Consider the following 14,741-nt stretch of genomic DNA (forward strand, 5'->3'; position numbering starts at 1 on the left):
AATAGCCCGGACCGATCCTCAAGGCTGACACTCTGGTGCTGGCTTAGTGGTAGATAGCCCATGGCCTTCCCAGACTATTGAATGACATCAACGTGCCTTGGTCGCCGCGACTGTCATCTGTCGTGGCACGAGGTTCGCATGACGTTTCAGAGCCTGCGCTTATGCTGTGTACCCCCGGGTGCCCGTTACCAAATCCTCACCGGTGCATAGGGTCGTGCCGTACAGGTACATGCAGATGACATAAGTGGCCTTGACGACGATCCTCCTGGGTGCATGGATAACTTGACGTCTGTTGTTGGTACGAAGTCGTTAAACTTTGGGTGTTTTACCTGATCGTATGGAGTAGTCATTTATTTCATGGTTGTATCACCACATGCAACGACCGTCTGATTTTAGAATTTTTTATTTCATGGCTGTATCACCACATGCAGAGACCATCTGATTTTAAAATTTCTTTGTTGACTATTGCACACAAAATCGCTATTGTATCAAACAAGTCGTAAGTAGAACATATGGAGTCGCCAAAGCAAGCACATAGACAACCCCTACACTCCATTCCCAATCCGCCCAAAACCTCTACCCAGCCTGTGCCGCCCATATCGCTGACCAGTCCCACCCAACTCTAACCGGGAACACCATAGCAATTTCGACTTGTGCTCACGCATCGCTGCGCAACGATAAGAATAGCGTGCAAAAAGACACTTTTACTCTTGTTGAAAGGAGAGGACGGGCAGTCGCTGAAGATACCACCCAATAATGCAATGCGAGGGCTTGCTATTCAAAACGCCAGAGAAGAGTGTGAGTGAAGTGTGGTGAAGACTACCTTGTAGCGAGACGCGTGATGCGAGTTGACGATGTCTAACCGCTACCTCTTGCGCTTCTTGCTCTTGTCCAGTGCTGTGCTCATGGAGTAAGCATCCTGCATCGGCATGTGGTAGTCGTGCATTGGGGGCGGCGCCATGGAGGTCGCCGATGAGACTGAGTTCTTCTTGACAGAGACCCCCATGTGGCGTCCGTAACGACCCTTCCTGCCGTTGCCCTCGTCTTCACTGACACATCCGTCGGCACCGATACCGGCGTCTTTGCAGCGCTGGCATGGTCGCTGACGGTCACAGCCCTTCTTGCTCTTGCGGCAGCGCTGGCAGCGTGGCTTACTCGAGAGATCCTCCTCGTCGACGCCGAGCTGATGCTGGAAGTTCAGCGATGCGTTGGAAGCCTTGCGCGACTGAGAGGGGAGGGAAGACGGTGACATTGGGGCCTTGGTGGTGCCGTTGACCTTGGACTTGCTCTTTGAGGTGGCACGGGGCTTGCCGGACTTGCCAGACTTGCTCGACACTGAGCGAGCCTTGATGATACCGGCGTGCACGCGGTGGTTGTGTTCATCGGCAATCATCTCGTCACTGGCACCCTTGAAGGAGCCATCTCGGTCATCCTCATAGTCCTCACCACTGCTCTCAGCTTCGTCGTAGACACGTGTATGGTCGTTCATTGCACGAGCCATGTTGTACGGGAGAGGAGGAAGCTCACTCTCGTCATCGCTACCATCAGCGCTCTCGTCACTTGAGGATGCCGCAGCCTTTCCACTAAAGGCATCATCGAGTGTAGAGGTAGACGTGCGACCGTGACCGGAGAAGTTTGACGCATCACCCAAGCGCATGAGCTGACGAGCGACATCCTCATCAGAGATGACGCTGATACTCGCAAGAGTGGTATCAGGGGTAGGAAGGACTCCACCGCTGCCAGAGTAGCGATAGTGGGAGTGCTGAGCTGAGCCACGCGCGCGAGACTTGTATCCCTGAGCCTGACTACTAGCCGCAGAGTATGGTGTGACTAGTCCTTGCAGATATGAACTGTCGCCCTGACCGTAGCTCTGTGGGGAGGGCAGCGGATGCGAGTATGAGAATGTCTGCTGGTTGGCAGAGTATGGCGAGCCAGCAGTGTTTCCGCTGATGCGTCGCTGGGGGGATACGGACGACTGTGAAGCATTCATGGGAACTTGAGGCGGTACGAACAGAGGCAGCTCCTAATGAAAGGAACGAGTGTCAGACTAATGCACGATACATGCCCACTGTAGGTACTTACCGAGCTGTCGAATTTGGCACGCTTTCGGCGGCCTCCCTCGACAATGTTGTCAACGCTGATCTCAGCGCTCGCCAATGGCTCTTTCCTTGAGCGTCGCGAGCTGCTGACAGAGCCATGCTCGTCGTCGCTGTCGCTGTAGCCGTCGCCATTGGCGTCAGCGAAGCTTCCGTGCGAGCTGTTGCCGCGACTCTTTATAGACGGGCGCATGCGCTTGTTGATAGACGCGCTCCTCCGACCACGATGTGGGGAGTGGCTCTGGCGCGCATGGCGGGACCCCGCTCTCGAGCCTTGGTGATGCTGGATTGGCGGTAGCATCTGGAAGGCTTCATCGAGGTGGGGTCGAGCGCGACGGGGCGAGATGGTCTGCTGGCGCGGATCAGGAGAGAAGTCGTCTGCATCAAGAGTCTCTGGGGAGACTCGGACGTAGACGGTCATGCCATGTTCAAAGTTCTCGAAGCGCGCAATCAGCGTGTTGCCGTGGCGGTCCTCGAAGATGACGCCTCGACGCTCGTACAGACCGTAGAAGTTCTTGACTGTTGTGATGATGGAGTCTGTGGTGTCGTGCGGGTATATGTCGACCCGCATGGGTAGCCGGGCCTTGTGTGCTGGCGACTGGGGGAGCAGCAGCTCGAAGCTGACGTGCTTCTTGGGCGTCTGCTTGGAGGGCGACAGGGAGTCGTGCGCCGAGCCGGTTTCGGTGCTCGGGTAGACGTCCATGATGCCGGAGTCTTCTCTCTGGGGCAGCATGTCGTAGCCAGACTCCATCTGCATGGCGTCGTGGTGTCGGCCCGCTAGGAGCTCTTCCACCTCAGGGCAGCGTTGTGCGCCCGCAGGCCGAGGTTCCGCAAGCATGTTGGAAACTTGCATGCCAATGTCTCTAGTGTTGAGAGTGTATTCCAAAGCCTCTAAACCGAGCTTGTGTATGTGTGTGTGGTTGGGCGGCGCACCGATCCTGCCGGTGTCGCAAGGGCTTGGACGGACGGCGGTCGGGGAAGGATAAACGGGCGTCGAGTCTGGGAGGTGACATGTTAGCAGATGGTCGCTGATGAGGTTTGATGGCCTTCCGAGTGCTGCTCGCGTTGTTCTGCGCAGCCTGTGCTGGGCTGGAGGCGGTTGGGGGCTCGTCACCGCTGGCCAGTTGCGGACTACAGGGAGAAGGTGACGACAGCGCGGAACCCCCAGGGGGCGGCATCGCAGTCACCTGTCGGGCCCAAGCCGGTCGCAAAGGCCTATGGAGAGATGTACTTACCAACAGATATGTCTAGAGCGCTGGATGGGCACTGGATGCTTCGATCCGATTGCGTGAGTGTACCGCCGCTGGCTGCGCACGTCAGGTTAGCGACCGGAATGCGCAGGGTAGGATTGACTCTATCTGAGCGCCAGAGTGCGATCTCAGACGGGCCACAGGCTTGATGGAAAGGGTTGAGGCTTACAGAGAGGAGGTGGTGTGGGACGGAGGAGAATGGTGTGGAGGGTGGGTTGCAGATGGGAGATGTTCGCAAGCGAACAAGAGAGACACCGACTAATGACCACTCCAGGTCACGACGTACTTTCCGAATGCGCCTCAAACCAAAGAGCGGTCGCCTTTACACACACTTCCAGAATCTGCCATGTAAATTTATATCATCAAAACGGTTTAAACAGTACAGCGCATCCTCCCCGCTGCACATATGCGATTGCGCCTCCATTGGTAACTAGTATATACACTACTACACGAAACAGCCCACCTCAGTCCCTCAGTCACGCATAAGGACGAAGAGTGCATAGCAGCTGAGGAGGTCCCCAGCTTTCGTCCCATCTGGTGTGCCTGTCTTTGAGGTCGAAACATGGGACAACTCGGCGGCAGCTATGCGCCCAATGGTAGAGGGGGACTAGAATGCATGCCACAGGACAACTCAATCGCTTGTTGACTATACCTGCGCAAGAGAGCCGATCTCAACAAGGTCAAACATGACCAATGGGCGGATACGCGGCGTGCTGGTCGCGATGCGTACGTTCCATGTGAATATGGACAGGACGAGCTTTAGCACCCTGATACCCCGATGCGCCATCTCGAGCACATAGAGTACTCGAATACTACACTCCGGGTCGCCTTCACACAGAATTCTAGTCAGAGGGCTAAGGAAGCTTCCGGTCCCGAAAGTGGGTGAAGCGCTGTGGATTCGTTGGCAACTGGTGCCGGGCGTCTATTGGAGAGATCTCCGTGTGACACTCAATGCCACACGCCTGCTTCCGTAGTTCCCCTTTGCAGACAACCGTCCCTGAATGAGTCGCCACAGGATTCCCTAGAGGCTCGTGCTACTTATGAATTACGCGACCAAGGAATTATGTCTACATGTGCTCCCGCAATCGTCTGATGATCTCGGACCCACACTTTCATGACGATGGTAGCGCAAGCGCAGGAATCAAGCCGCGGATAGTCTACACACCCGCTGTGGTGTGGAAGCCATGCTTTGACCGGATCATCGCCGTTTGTTATCTTGCTGCTCAGATTCCGACCCTGCATGTGCGCGAGCGGATCATGGCGAGGGTACACATGTAGCGCGGCATGCGACTTCGCAAATCCGTGGCGTGAAGCTCGGACAACCACTCTAAGTGATGAGGGGTCGATCAAGAAGTCTGAACAGCATGTCTCCCGCACTTTGCGCAAACACGTTTCAGAAGGGATCCCGGTCGCGGACTATTTCGAAAGACGTTGTGCGCATTTTTGGCTCCATGCGATCTCGCTACGGATGGGATCGGTCCACACAGTCAGTCGGCGGTGAGCTTCTCGGCCTATACAGCCCGCGGGGACAAAGCAAAGGAAAGACGCGATAACGGCGCCAGTTTCAGGCCTTTCAACGTTCCCCAGACGCATTACCTTCCTCCAGGCTGCCTGGGACAACGCCGGCGCAACAAAGGCAAGCGCAGGCTGCCGTTTGATATCTGGTGGCAGTGCGCTGATCGACTGGGTGTGGGCGCCCGACGGCGGGTCGTGTTTACGAGTTCCAGACCACCCTTCTGATCGCGACCACAATTGAGGCCATCCAAAGCACCTGGAGTATGACGAGATGGGTTGTTATGGCAATAGAGCGCATAAACAGGATGTTTACAACAGGGTCGCAGAATGATGGCCGTCACGTGATTCCGCGATTCTAGCTGACTTAATCCACCATCAGCGCGTCTTTTGGCGGGGTACGTGTATATCTACAGTCAGGTGTCTGAAAACCCTGAAAGTGTCAAAATACACTCTCGGTAGCACTTGGATACTGTGCGAAAGTTTATAGAGCGGGAGATTCGCAATGTGCGGAAGCGCAATCTCAGGACGTCTTTTGTAATGATGTTGGAGTTCGCGTTTGCCTCGGCGAGATGACGTGCCTGTCAGCTCCGGAAGCATATCGGGAAGGTGCGGCCCGTGCATCATCACTAGGGCCGCTCGGGGATAGTGTCCAGTAAATAAACAACATTGCCCATCCAAACGCGCATAGCTCCAAGCTCCCATATAAGTTTACAAGCTCTTGTTGTCGTCAACACCACTCCTCGTGCCATTCGACAACGTCGACCCGTCTATCTCATCGTCGCCAACTTAGATGGAGAGTTTCTTTATATCGGCCACTGTTTTGTAGCGCTCCACCTCCGCTGCCCCTATCGTCCACTTCGCAACCGTCGCTGTCAACACAACATACATTCCAAGACTATTGTCTTTAATCGACAGACCAGAACATAATGGACGCAAAGGTAAGCCTGCTCTCTCTTCGTTTACTCTCACTTTGGCGGCATGGCGGTGCGTGAACGCGTTCCGAGGCTGGCGACTTCATCTTTTCATGGTCACCCAGACCATCTTCCTTTCACACCAGCTGACAGACTTTTCCACAGCCTCAACGTCCTGCGCGGGCTCTCCGAGTACGCGACGAGAACGCGCCGCCCCAATTACCTGCCGGCAAGACTCTGCATTCGCGCAACAAGTCAACACCAGCGCTGTCAACACTGATGCAGGTCGGCGGCATCAAGGCGGCCGCAGCCAAGCGGACCGTGTTTGGAGACGTCAGCAACACGCGGCAACCCATAACAAAGGACGACATGCAGGTCAATGGGAAGAAGAAGGGTCTTGAGGTGCTCAAGGACAACTCTGCCGTCACGGTCAAGGAGATCACCACAAAGGCTGGCGCGTTAGCACGACCGGCGCAACGCCCTCTGGCAAACGTCACAGCCAAGGCAAACGCGTCAATAGAGGCAAGCGACGTCGCGTCTGCTGTTACCAAATCTACCACCGTCAACGCCAGCCAGCCGGCCGCCGAAGTCCGCAAGGTCATCACCAAGAAGTCCTCCACAGCCGTCTTCAAGGAGCCACAATCAGAACCCCTTAACGACACGACAACTCTCGTAGATGTACCTGCTCGCCAACCTCTCCCTACCCAGCCATCTTCATTTCCCAACGTGGACCGTGCCTCAGCACAGTCCCAGCAACCAACGACCATCCCTGAAGAGGAAGAGAAAGCCGAGTCAAAAAATGGGGCGGACGACAGGTACGAATACCTGGATGCTCTCGAGGAGCAGGCGCGCGTCCTGGAGCAGGAGCGCAATGAGGAACTCGCCAAGGTCAACGGCCTGAACGGTCTCGACCAAGAAGAGTACTGGGACGAGGAGGAAGACGAAGAGTACTACGATGCCGACGGCTACACTACTGCCCGATCTCTGCGATCGCGCGGCGACAACACAACTGGCGGTGTCACCCTTGTCCTTGCGCCTAGGATCACTGCAAAGACACAACGCGAACTTGAGGCTGCTCGTATCTTCGTCGAAGCGAATCGGAGTGCCGAAGACGTGGAGGACGAGCAGTGGGATACCTCCATGGTCGCTGAATACGGCGACGAGATCTTCGAGTACATGCACGCCCTTGAAGAGCGCATGAAGCCCAACGCCTCTTACATGGACCACCAGGCCGAGATCCAATGGTCGATGCGATCCGTCTTGATGGACTGGCTCGTTCAGGTCCACAACCGCTTTACCCTTCTGCCCGAGACTCTTTTCCTCGCCGTCAACTACGTCGACCGTTTCCTCTCGTGCAAGGTCGTTTCACTTGGCAAGCTTCAGCTGGTCGGCGCCACCGCGCTGTTCGTTGCTGCCAAGTACGAGGAGATCAACTGCCCGTCAGTACAAGAGATCGTATACATGGTCGACGGTGCCTACACTGCCGATGAGGTCCTGAAGGCTGAGCGCTTCATGCTCAGCATGCTTCAGTTCGAGCTGGGTTGGCCTGGCCCAATGAGCTTCCTTCGCCGTATCAGCAAAGCAGATGACTACGACCTGGAGACTCGTACCCTCTCCAAGTACTTCTTGGAAATCACCGTCATGGATGAGCGCTTCGTAGGCTGCGCTCCTAGCTTCCTGTCGGCCGGTGCTCACTGCCTTGCCCGCTTCATGCTGAAGAAGGGTGACTGGGTAAGCTTGTATCCATGTACTATATCAGACCATGCTAACATCCCCTAGTCGCAAGCACACGTACATTACTCCGGGTACACACTGACCCAACTGCGACACCTCATCTCCGTCATCCTTGAGTGCTGCGACAACCCACAAAAGCATCACGCGGCTGTGTACGAGAAGTACACCGACAAGCGCTATAAGCGTGCTTCCATATTTGTCGAGGCAGAGGTCTCAAAGGGCTTCTCGCTGCCATTTGTGTCCAGGGACAGCCTTGCCAGCCAAACTTGGAGGCGAAAGTGAATACACTTGTCTCCACATGGCTCTGACTTGACTGTGTTCTAACGTGGCTCAGGGCTCGTGTGATCGCGCATCTCTCCGAGGGCATCCACCAGCACCCAACCGTCAAGAGCCAGGCAGTACAAGTCAACCGGTCTGCTACAACTCAGCATCAGCACCAACATGGTCACCATCGAAATCTTCTCCATTCTTGCTTATTGTTCACGGATACTCGGCGCTTTGGCGGCTTCTTGGAACAGGGTCAACACCAGCAATCTTCCCAGTCTACATTAGTCCAACCTTCGTTCGGACACCCGGTGCATGGAGTTTATGGTTATCCGGCCTGAGTCTTTTCGTTCCCTCCGTCACTGGTTCTTACTCTCTCGTCACCGTCACCCATACCCTGGCAGCTGGCAAACTTCCCTTCGACTGTATCTACTTGCTTTGGAAAGCGCTTCCGGCCGTATCACGACGAAACGAGGTCATGAACACCCACTCCCATTAGTCTAATTCTCCAACTCACGCGGTATTCTCCCTCTGGTGGCCGTCTTTCTTCCCTTTTCTACTTTTGTCACTCCTCTTGGGTCGGGTTTCAGCGATCGGCGATTCTTCGACGCACAGGAGTTACATGGACACCGCACTATGTGCGTATGGGGTTTCTCTATCTGCGTTACGCGTGGCACAATGAAGCTCTTAGTTTGGGCTTTCCAGTAGAGTCAAGAAAAGCGCTTAATACTTGCATCTTCAACAACGTTGACATTGAGTGATGAGTGCGAACACCTTGCAGTGAGCGAACTCGTTTGTGGATGTGCATGTACTTCTGGCCTAGGTTTGAGACTTCGTATGGATTTCCATTGAACTTGATGATGTTTGTCATCTCATGGTCGTTGAGAGAGGTTCAGATGTCACGTCCAAGCCTACGCTGAACGCCCGAAACCTCCATATACACCTTCGTTATCCTCCACCCCAAATCTGCCCCAGCGAATGCGCCCCTCCATTCAAGCACTCGGGTATCTCAATCGTGACTGCTTCCGTTTCGTGCCGTCGTTGCCTTGTTAACCCCAGCAAGCCAATTGCGCCCTTGCTATGTCGAAATTCGATTCGTGCGAGTAACCATGGAATGCGGATCAATGCGATGCTTCTGCTGCCGGCGCAATCAAGACTACCGAGTCACCTGGCATACCGTCAGCTTCACGTCATCTCAAAAGTCCTGTACATCTCTCACCTCTGACGAACAGCATCTCGCTTTGCTTCTTGACTGTCCGCACGCGAGGCTCCTGATCCTCGTCTTCCTCCTCCGCAATGTATATGGTTTCTTCGACGTCTCCGAGAACGAGGTTGCAATGCGAGTCGTATGCCTAGACATGCTGTTAGCTATGCATGTACATATATACAAGCTGCTGCATCGCGACTCACGTGTAGTCTTCCCTTGAGTTCGCGGTCGCCGCGCAATTTGACAATGACGACCTCGTCAATGCAGAGACGCACAAGGTCGAGGGGCTCGTTGGTCTCTTCTTTCTCGTCCATGGCGGGCAATGTGTCTGTCGTGGATGCGATTCGTCGTGTGAGAGCTACAAGGCGCCTCCGCGGTGAACTTTGGCAGGAGCGATCGTCTTGGCGGAAGCGGGGACTAGCGTGCACGCGAATCTAGTGGTGGGCTGGTAGGCATTGCGTCAGGGCCCAGCCCCAATCCAACATTTCTAGGTACATTCACCCTCAACATCCCAGTTTCCATCGCCGCCCTACTCTCGATCACTTTCTGTTCGCTTCGACTTTACTTGCCATCCAGTATACGCAGGCCGGACACACAAGCAAGAGCACGAGTCATGGCCGAGATCCAGGTTCCTGCCCAGAAGGACGAGCATCCGCTTCTAGCCTCACGTCCGCCGGTTACCGATCCCATCACCTATCTTACTATTATTGAATACAACTTGTCCGAGGAGAACTTGCCGATCCTACACGAGGTTCTTCAAGATGCAGAGCTTACTGCGACTATCGGCTGGGATCTGATACATCTGCTCCTTCCGCTGCTCCCGCTGTCAGAAGATTGTTTGCAAGACATTGCCGCAAAGGGCAACCCCAGAGAGTGTGTCTTGAAAGTGACAGAGGCGCTGCGGCTACTGGAATTCGAGGAACCACACGATCAAACCGACGAAGAAGATGATGATGCAGACATCAGCGGAAGCAAGAAAGCGGCAGAAGTCGGAATCGGCGAATCGAGTACAAGTCCTGCGTTCCAACCAGCCGTAGTCCCGCCACTTCCGGTACTAAAGTTCGAGGTCCTCTTGACTATACTTGCAACGCTACATCGTCGGGTCAAGACGAAATATCCAAGCCGGTTCCTCTCTACCAGTCTGCAGGCTGCACTGCTCGCATACAACAGGGCCAACACACACATTGAAGACCTCACCCTATCCGCTGTCAAGTTCGTCAAGACGCTTTCCGGCACTAAGAGGCCGCATTTGCCGTCAAGACGAAGCAGCGGAAATCTGCTACGTGTAAACACCAATCAGTCGGAGCCAGATCCGGAGGCACAGAGCGACGCGCCGAGCAGTGAGGAGAACGAACTTGTCAATCGCCTACTCCAGTCATTCCTCACGCATATTCTCGAGGATTACGTCTTGTCGCTGACATCAGACGACGATGTTCCAGGTCTCGCGTGGGCCAGCAGACTGATGGAGCGGTACGAGCCCCAGCGGATACCGAACAAGCCCAACTACAAGAAATATGCGGATAGGTTCGCAGAAGAAGAGGATCTGACCTCTAGGGTTGCGATTCTTGGACAGATTGTAGCCTTGACTCAGGATCTTGGGTTGAAGTACAAGGAGCTGCTGCGGACTGTGATGGATACGGAGGATGAGAAGCGAGGTATCCCAGGAACAGAAGATGAGCCCCCCGCCACGGCTGCCGATATACCGCTCTCACGAACAGGCGCTCTTCTGCTTATCGCTGCGCAAAATGTCAAACAGGAACTGTATGCTTCAGCCAAGCAAGACGAGTCATCGTCAGTTGCCATTTTCCCAGGACACGCCACGATACTCAGCAACTTCATCGGAACTCTCGGGCAGCAGACCGTTGGTATGGAGCCCGAAGCACTGCTCGACACAGTTCTTACATTTGGCCTCATCGCACTCGAAAAGAACAACATCGGCGAGCCCAAAGACGACGAATCATTTGCCCAATACCTCCAAACAATCTCGCTCATTTCCGCAAACTCGCCGTCGCCAAGCTTACGCGGGCATGCGCATTATCTCACCACAACGGTCCTGCGCTCGCATCCCCACGATCTCGTCCGCTTAACCTTCATCCGCGACACGCTAGAACACTGCCCATACGAGAACCTCAAAGCAAGCGCAGTATCGTGGCTCAAAGGCGAGACCCTCGAGGCCAACGCCCCGCGTCCCCAATCCGCAGATGACGAGCACGAAGAAACGAACATTTTCGCTACCCCAGTCGCGCTATCTACCGTCGCTCCTTTCCTATGGCCTGACCTCACCAAGCAATATGCCGCCGATGCTGTCCTAGAAGAGTCATGGATGCAGTTCCGCCAAGAACTTGGTTTCTACGTTGCAGCACTCAATTTCTACTATCTACTACTGCAGGCGAAGCATCTACATGAGACACTTGGTATCAAGGAGCTGAACAGTAATCATAGTATTCAGTCACAGTATCTAGATGTGCTGAAGCAGACTGCTGCGCGGTTCCAAAAGGAGCTGTCATCGGGTGGTGGCGCACTTGTTGTTGAGGGAGAGGAGGCGCTGGAGCAGGCCAAGGCTGATGTTGGGTTACTGGAGAAAGTCATCGAGTGGGTTGAGGGCGGGTTGAAGAAACTGTAGATAGGGTGAATATATGTGTCATGAATGATGTGCTTCAGACGGTATTTGCATGGAATACAATCACATTTGCGAAGAGGACCTCAATATTCACGATGAAATTAATATGCTCAGAACATACCCCCATTCATCCCTCCAAATCCTGCACCACCACCATACGATCCCCCCTGTGGAACCCACCCCCCGAAATTATCCGCCGTCATATCATTCCACAGATACAAATCGCCGTTTTGGAACGCCGCGGAGAAGTCGCCCATATCCGTAGTAAACGCGGTCTGATCGCTGATCGGCTGCGAGTCAATGGCCATGTCATTCGCGTTCCACGGCGTGGGTGTGGGGTACGCGTTACCCAGAGCGAAAGACGATGTCGGCAGAGAAGGAGGAGCGGGCTGATGTTGTTGCTGCTGCTGTGCTGCAACCTGACTTGAATCGATAGCAGACTCTGACGCTGAAGTGTTCGCGACCTGCACATTCTGCTCCGCGAACGCAGGAGTCTGATTCCCGCTTGCGGTCTTCATCTCATCTCCACCCCCCATCTTCTTCCTCCTCTTAAGATGCCTCCCCTCCTTCCTCCAAATCTGATATTCATCCCACCAACTCTTCAACTTCTCATGCAGCAAGAAATTCCAATGGCTTGGCACCCTGACTCTACACTCTTGGGGTCCACCCGCTTCATTCGTCTTATCCAGCACAGTGTCGAGATAATAACTCACTTTAAGGCTCTGGCTTTCGAGCAGCTCGCCCATTTCCGCGTCGGTACCTACCGCGTATTCTGCTTTCATTAGGGTAACGAGAGAGTACACGGCGCGGACGTAGAGGGCGTTTGGCGATTTGCGGAGTTTGTCGACGGGAACGGCGATGAAGAAGTCGAGGATGGTGTGGGCGGCCGAGATGCATTTTGTGGTTGCGTTGATTTGGAGGGCGGAGCGCGAGAGGAGGGATTCGGGTTGCACGCAGTCGTCGTCGAGGGCGGGGAGGGTGATGTGGCGGTTGCGGAATTCGATGACTGTGGGGGAGTTAGATGGGGTGGATGTGATGTGCGTGGTTTGACTTACCGTCGTAGCGGCCCCCATCCATTCCGAATTCCCACATGGATAACATGTCCGAGTAGTACTCTATCTGTAAGTTCAGCGTCATAACGTCGTCTGGAATCCCTTTTCTCCAGTCTTGCATCCGCCGATCGAAGATTCGTAGTATGATTTGCATGCGCAACTCTGAGAGACTGAAGCTTGTGCTAGCATCGTCGAAGCCAAAGGCCGTATTTGCCTCGTCGGCTATCCTCTGAAGCTTCAACCACGCCACTATCCTCTTGTCGTCCAACAGTTTCGACTTTTCCAGTATGTTGAAGCACTCTTCCATCCAACTGTTGAACAGCAGTATGTTGGGGCGTTTCAGTCTCATCGAGAAGCCTGCGCTGATGATGTAGAGTAGTAGGATAGTACGGCAGTGCTCAAGCAGCTCTTCTGGTGAAGAGATCTTCTGGAGCGATCGAATCGCACGTTTGGGCAGTTGCTCATGCGTTCTGGGTTTGGATGTCAAGCCCAACTCCAGTGCCATCGACGCGGCCATGTTGACCCATTGATAGATTTGCAGCTGGCCTGGTGTTTTTGATGGTGAGTAGTATGTGACTGTGACAATGAGCGCCTGAATAGCTTGAACCGACTTCTCGCCTTTAATGAAGGCGGAACGTGCGTAGAGAAGGACGGTTTCTTCATGTAGTCTGTCAGACAGGGCAGAACCTTTCGAGTGCGCAGCCGCGGCCATAATCGCGTGAAAGAGCGCAGGCTTGTTTGCTCGGAGGTCGAAGACATCCCATTGTTTGGGAATAGTGATGCCTGGACACGCAGCGACGAGCTCGGTGCGCCAGATACTCAGGAGCTCGACTGCTAGGTCTTCCGAGATGACACCACGATCTATAATGTCGTTATCAGAAGACCCCAGGAAGTCTGTCGGCGCGCCAGTAGACGTAGAGTCGACGGTAGGGGCTTTTGTGGTTGGTGCTGTGACCATTGACGCTGATGTTGTGACACTCGGGCGACTTGATACGCTAGGAGGCGTCTCCTTCTTTCTCACATGGCCTTGATCGTCAGAGTCCTCATCGCCGGATTCCTGTTCGCTAACATCGTTCGATGATCTAGTGTTGGTCTTCAGAAGACTTCGCATCTGCTGTATCTCTTTCTCCAACTCCGTGACTCGCACGTCTGTTCTCTTTCTCTGTCTTCTCTTGGCCGGCGGCGCGAAAACACATGTTCTGTTCGCCTTGGCGCATCGCTGGCACTGCGTCGAGCTTGTGTCCGGGTTCGTAAGACATCGGACTTTGGAAATGCGGCATGCTTCACAAGCGCGGTTTAATGGCTGGTCTTGAGACTTCCGGGGTTGTTCCGCGTCTGGGCTATTGACGAGTTGGTTGTTCATGGTCCAGGGCGTCTGCGACTTGGTATCATCCCCAAGGCCCGACATTCTGGTTGACGTCGGCAAAGTTGCCGCTTGTAGTAGGGTGGTATATTCGAATGACTGTCGTCTTGAGATGCGCACGCATAACGTCTTTGATCCAGATTCGACGTTGCTAACTGCGCAATTCCATGTTTGTAATCAATGGAAGATCGACTAGCGCATGCAATTGCCGGTAGATCCTGTGAGGGCCTGTCGGAGACACGCGCTGGAGTGGAGAATGACGGTCGCTGATTATGTGCGACAAACTTTGAGTACTCGGTCCGCTGGTGTCAGTAAAGTCGATGTATGACGAACGTGGATGCCTGGGAAGCCGTTGATCGAAGGTCGCGCGACAGGGTCTGACACGCGAAGCACCAATCAGGCAAACCTGTGGGTCTAGTGGATGACTTGTGGCTAAATATTGAGCCCGCAATGCGCGACACACGATCTCCGCTCTAGCGTCTCGGAGCAATCCCTAGGAAACTTGCTGTCCGTACATTTGGACTGTTGTATCGAAAGACTACACTCTGTGTACGACTGTCGCACGAGAGTCTGCAAGTACCCACGGCATCTACGACACTACGACATGAGCTGGAAGTACCTATGAATACACTGCATACGCGTTCAGGCACCCCAATACTTGTCGCATGGATCGGAGTATTGGTCAATTAAACGGTGCCTCGTGACGACATTGCATGTGATGGGCAGCAA

At 54.3% G+C, this 14,741-nt stretch overlaps 5 protein-coding genes across 5 annotated transcripts; 2 read left to right on the forward strand and 3 right to left on the reverse strand.

The window, feature by feature from the left end:
- Positions 1 to 865: 865 nt before the first annotated feature.
- Positions 866 to 4,083, reverse strand: J4E87_004327 (uncharacterized protein; the record flags this gene model as incomplete). Its single annotated transcript, XM_049375949.1, has 4 exons — positions 866 to 2,023; positions 2,083 to 3,095; positions 3,332 to 3,403; positions 4,077 to 4,083. The coding sequence occupies 4 exons, from the start codon at positions 4,081 to 4,083 to the stop codon at positions 866 to 868; spliced, it is 2,250 nt and encodes a 749-aa protein (XP_049234158.1).
- A 1,704-nt stretch (positions 4,084 to 5,787) lies between these two features.
- J4E87_004328 (uncharacterized protein) lies at positions 5,788 to 7,788 on the forward strand (the record flags this gene model as incomplete). The annotated part of the gene is made up of 3 exons (XM_049375950.1): positions 5,788 to 5,799; positions 5,938 to 7,503; positions 7,552 to 7,788. 3 exons carry the CDS (start codon positions 5,788 to 5,790, stop codon positions 7,786 to 7,788), a joined length of 1,815 nt encoding a protein of 604 aa, XP_049234159.1.
- Positions 7,789 to 8,891: 1,103 nt separating this feature from the next.
- Positions 8,892 to 9,291, reverse strand: LSM3 (U4/U6-U5 snRNP complex subunit lsm3; the record flags this gene model as incomplete). The annotated part of the gene is made up of 3 exons (XM_049375951.1): positions 8,892 to 8,938; positions 8,990 to 9,122; positions 9,181 to 9,291. 3 exons carry the CDS (start codon positions 9,289 to 9,291, stop codon positions 8,892 to 8,894), a joined length of 291 nt encoding a protein of 96 aa, XP_049234160.1.
- Positions 9,292 to 9,590: 299 nt separating this feature from the next.
- Positions 9,591 to 11,600, forward strand: J4E87_004330 (uncharacterized protein; the record flags this gene model as incomplete). Its single annotated transcript, XM_049375952.1, has 1 exon — positions 9,591 to 11,600. The coding sequence occupies one exon, from the start codon at positions 9,591 to 9,593 to the stop codon at positions 11,598 to 11,600; it is 2,010 nt and encodes a 669-aa protein (XP_049234161.1).
- A 107-nt stretch (positions 11,601 to 11,707) lies between these two features.
- Positions 11,708 to 13,845, reverse strand: J4E87_004331 (uncharacterized protein; the record flags this gene model as incomplete). Its single annotated transcript, XM_049375953.1, has 3 exons — positions 11,708 to 12,603; positions 12,653 to 13,798; positions 13,842 to 13,845. The coding sequence occupies 3 exons, from the start codon at positions 13,843 to 13,845 to the stop codon at positions 11,708 to 11,710; spliced, it is 2,046 nt and encodes a 681-aa protein (XP_049234162.1).
- Positions 13,846 to 14,741: the final 896 nt, after the last annotated feature.

The sequence above is a fragment of the Alternaria ethzedia genome, assembly GCF_023757985.1.
Source record: "Alternaria ethzedia strain BMP 0044 chromosome Unknown scaffold_8, whole genome shotgun sequence".
Lineage (NCBI taxonomy): Eukaryota > Fungi > Ascomycota > Dothideomycetes > Pleosporales > Pleosporaceae > Alternaria > Alternaria ethzedia.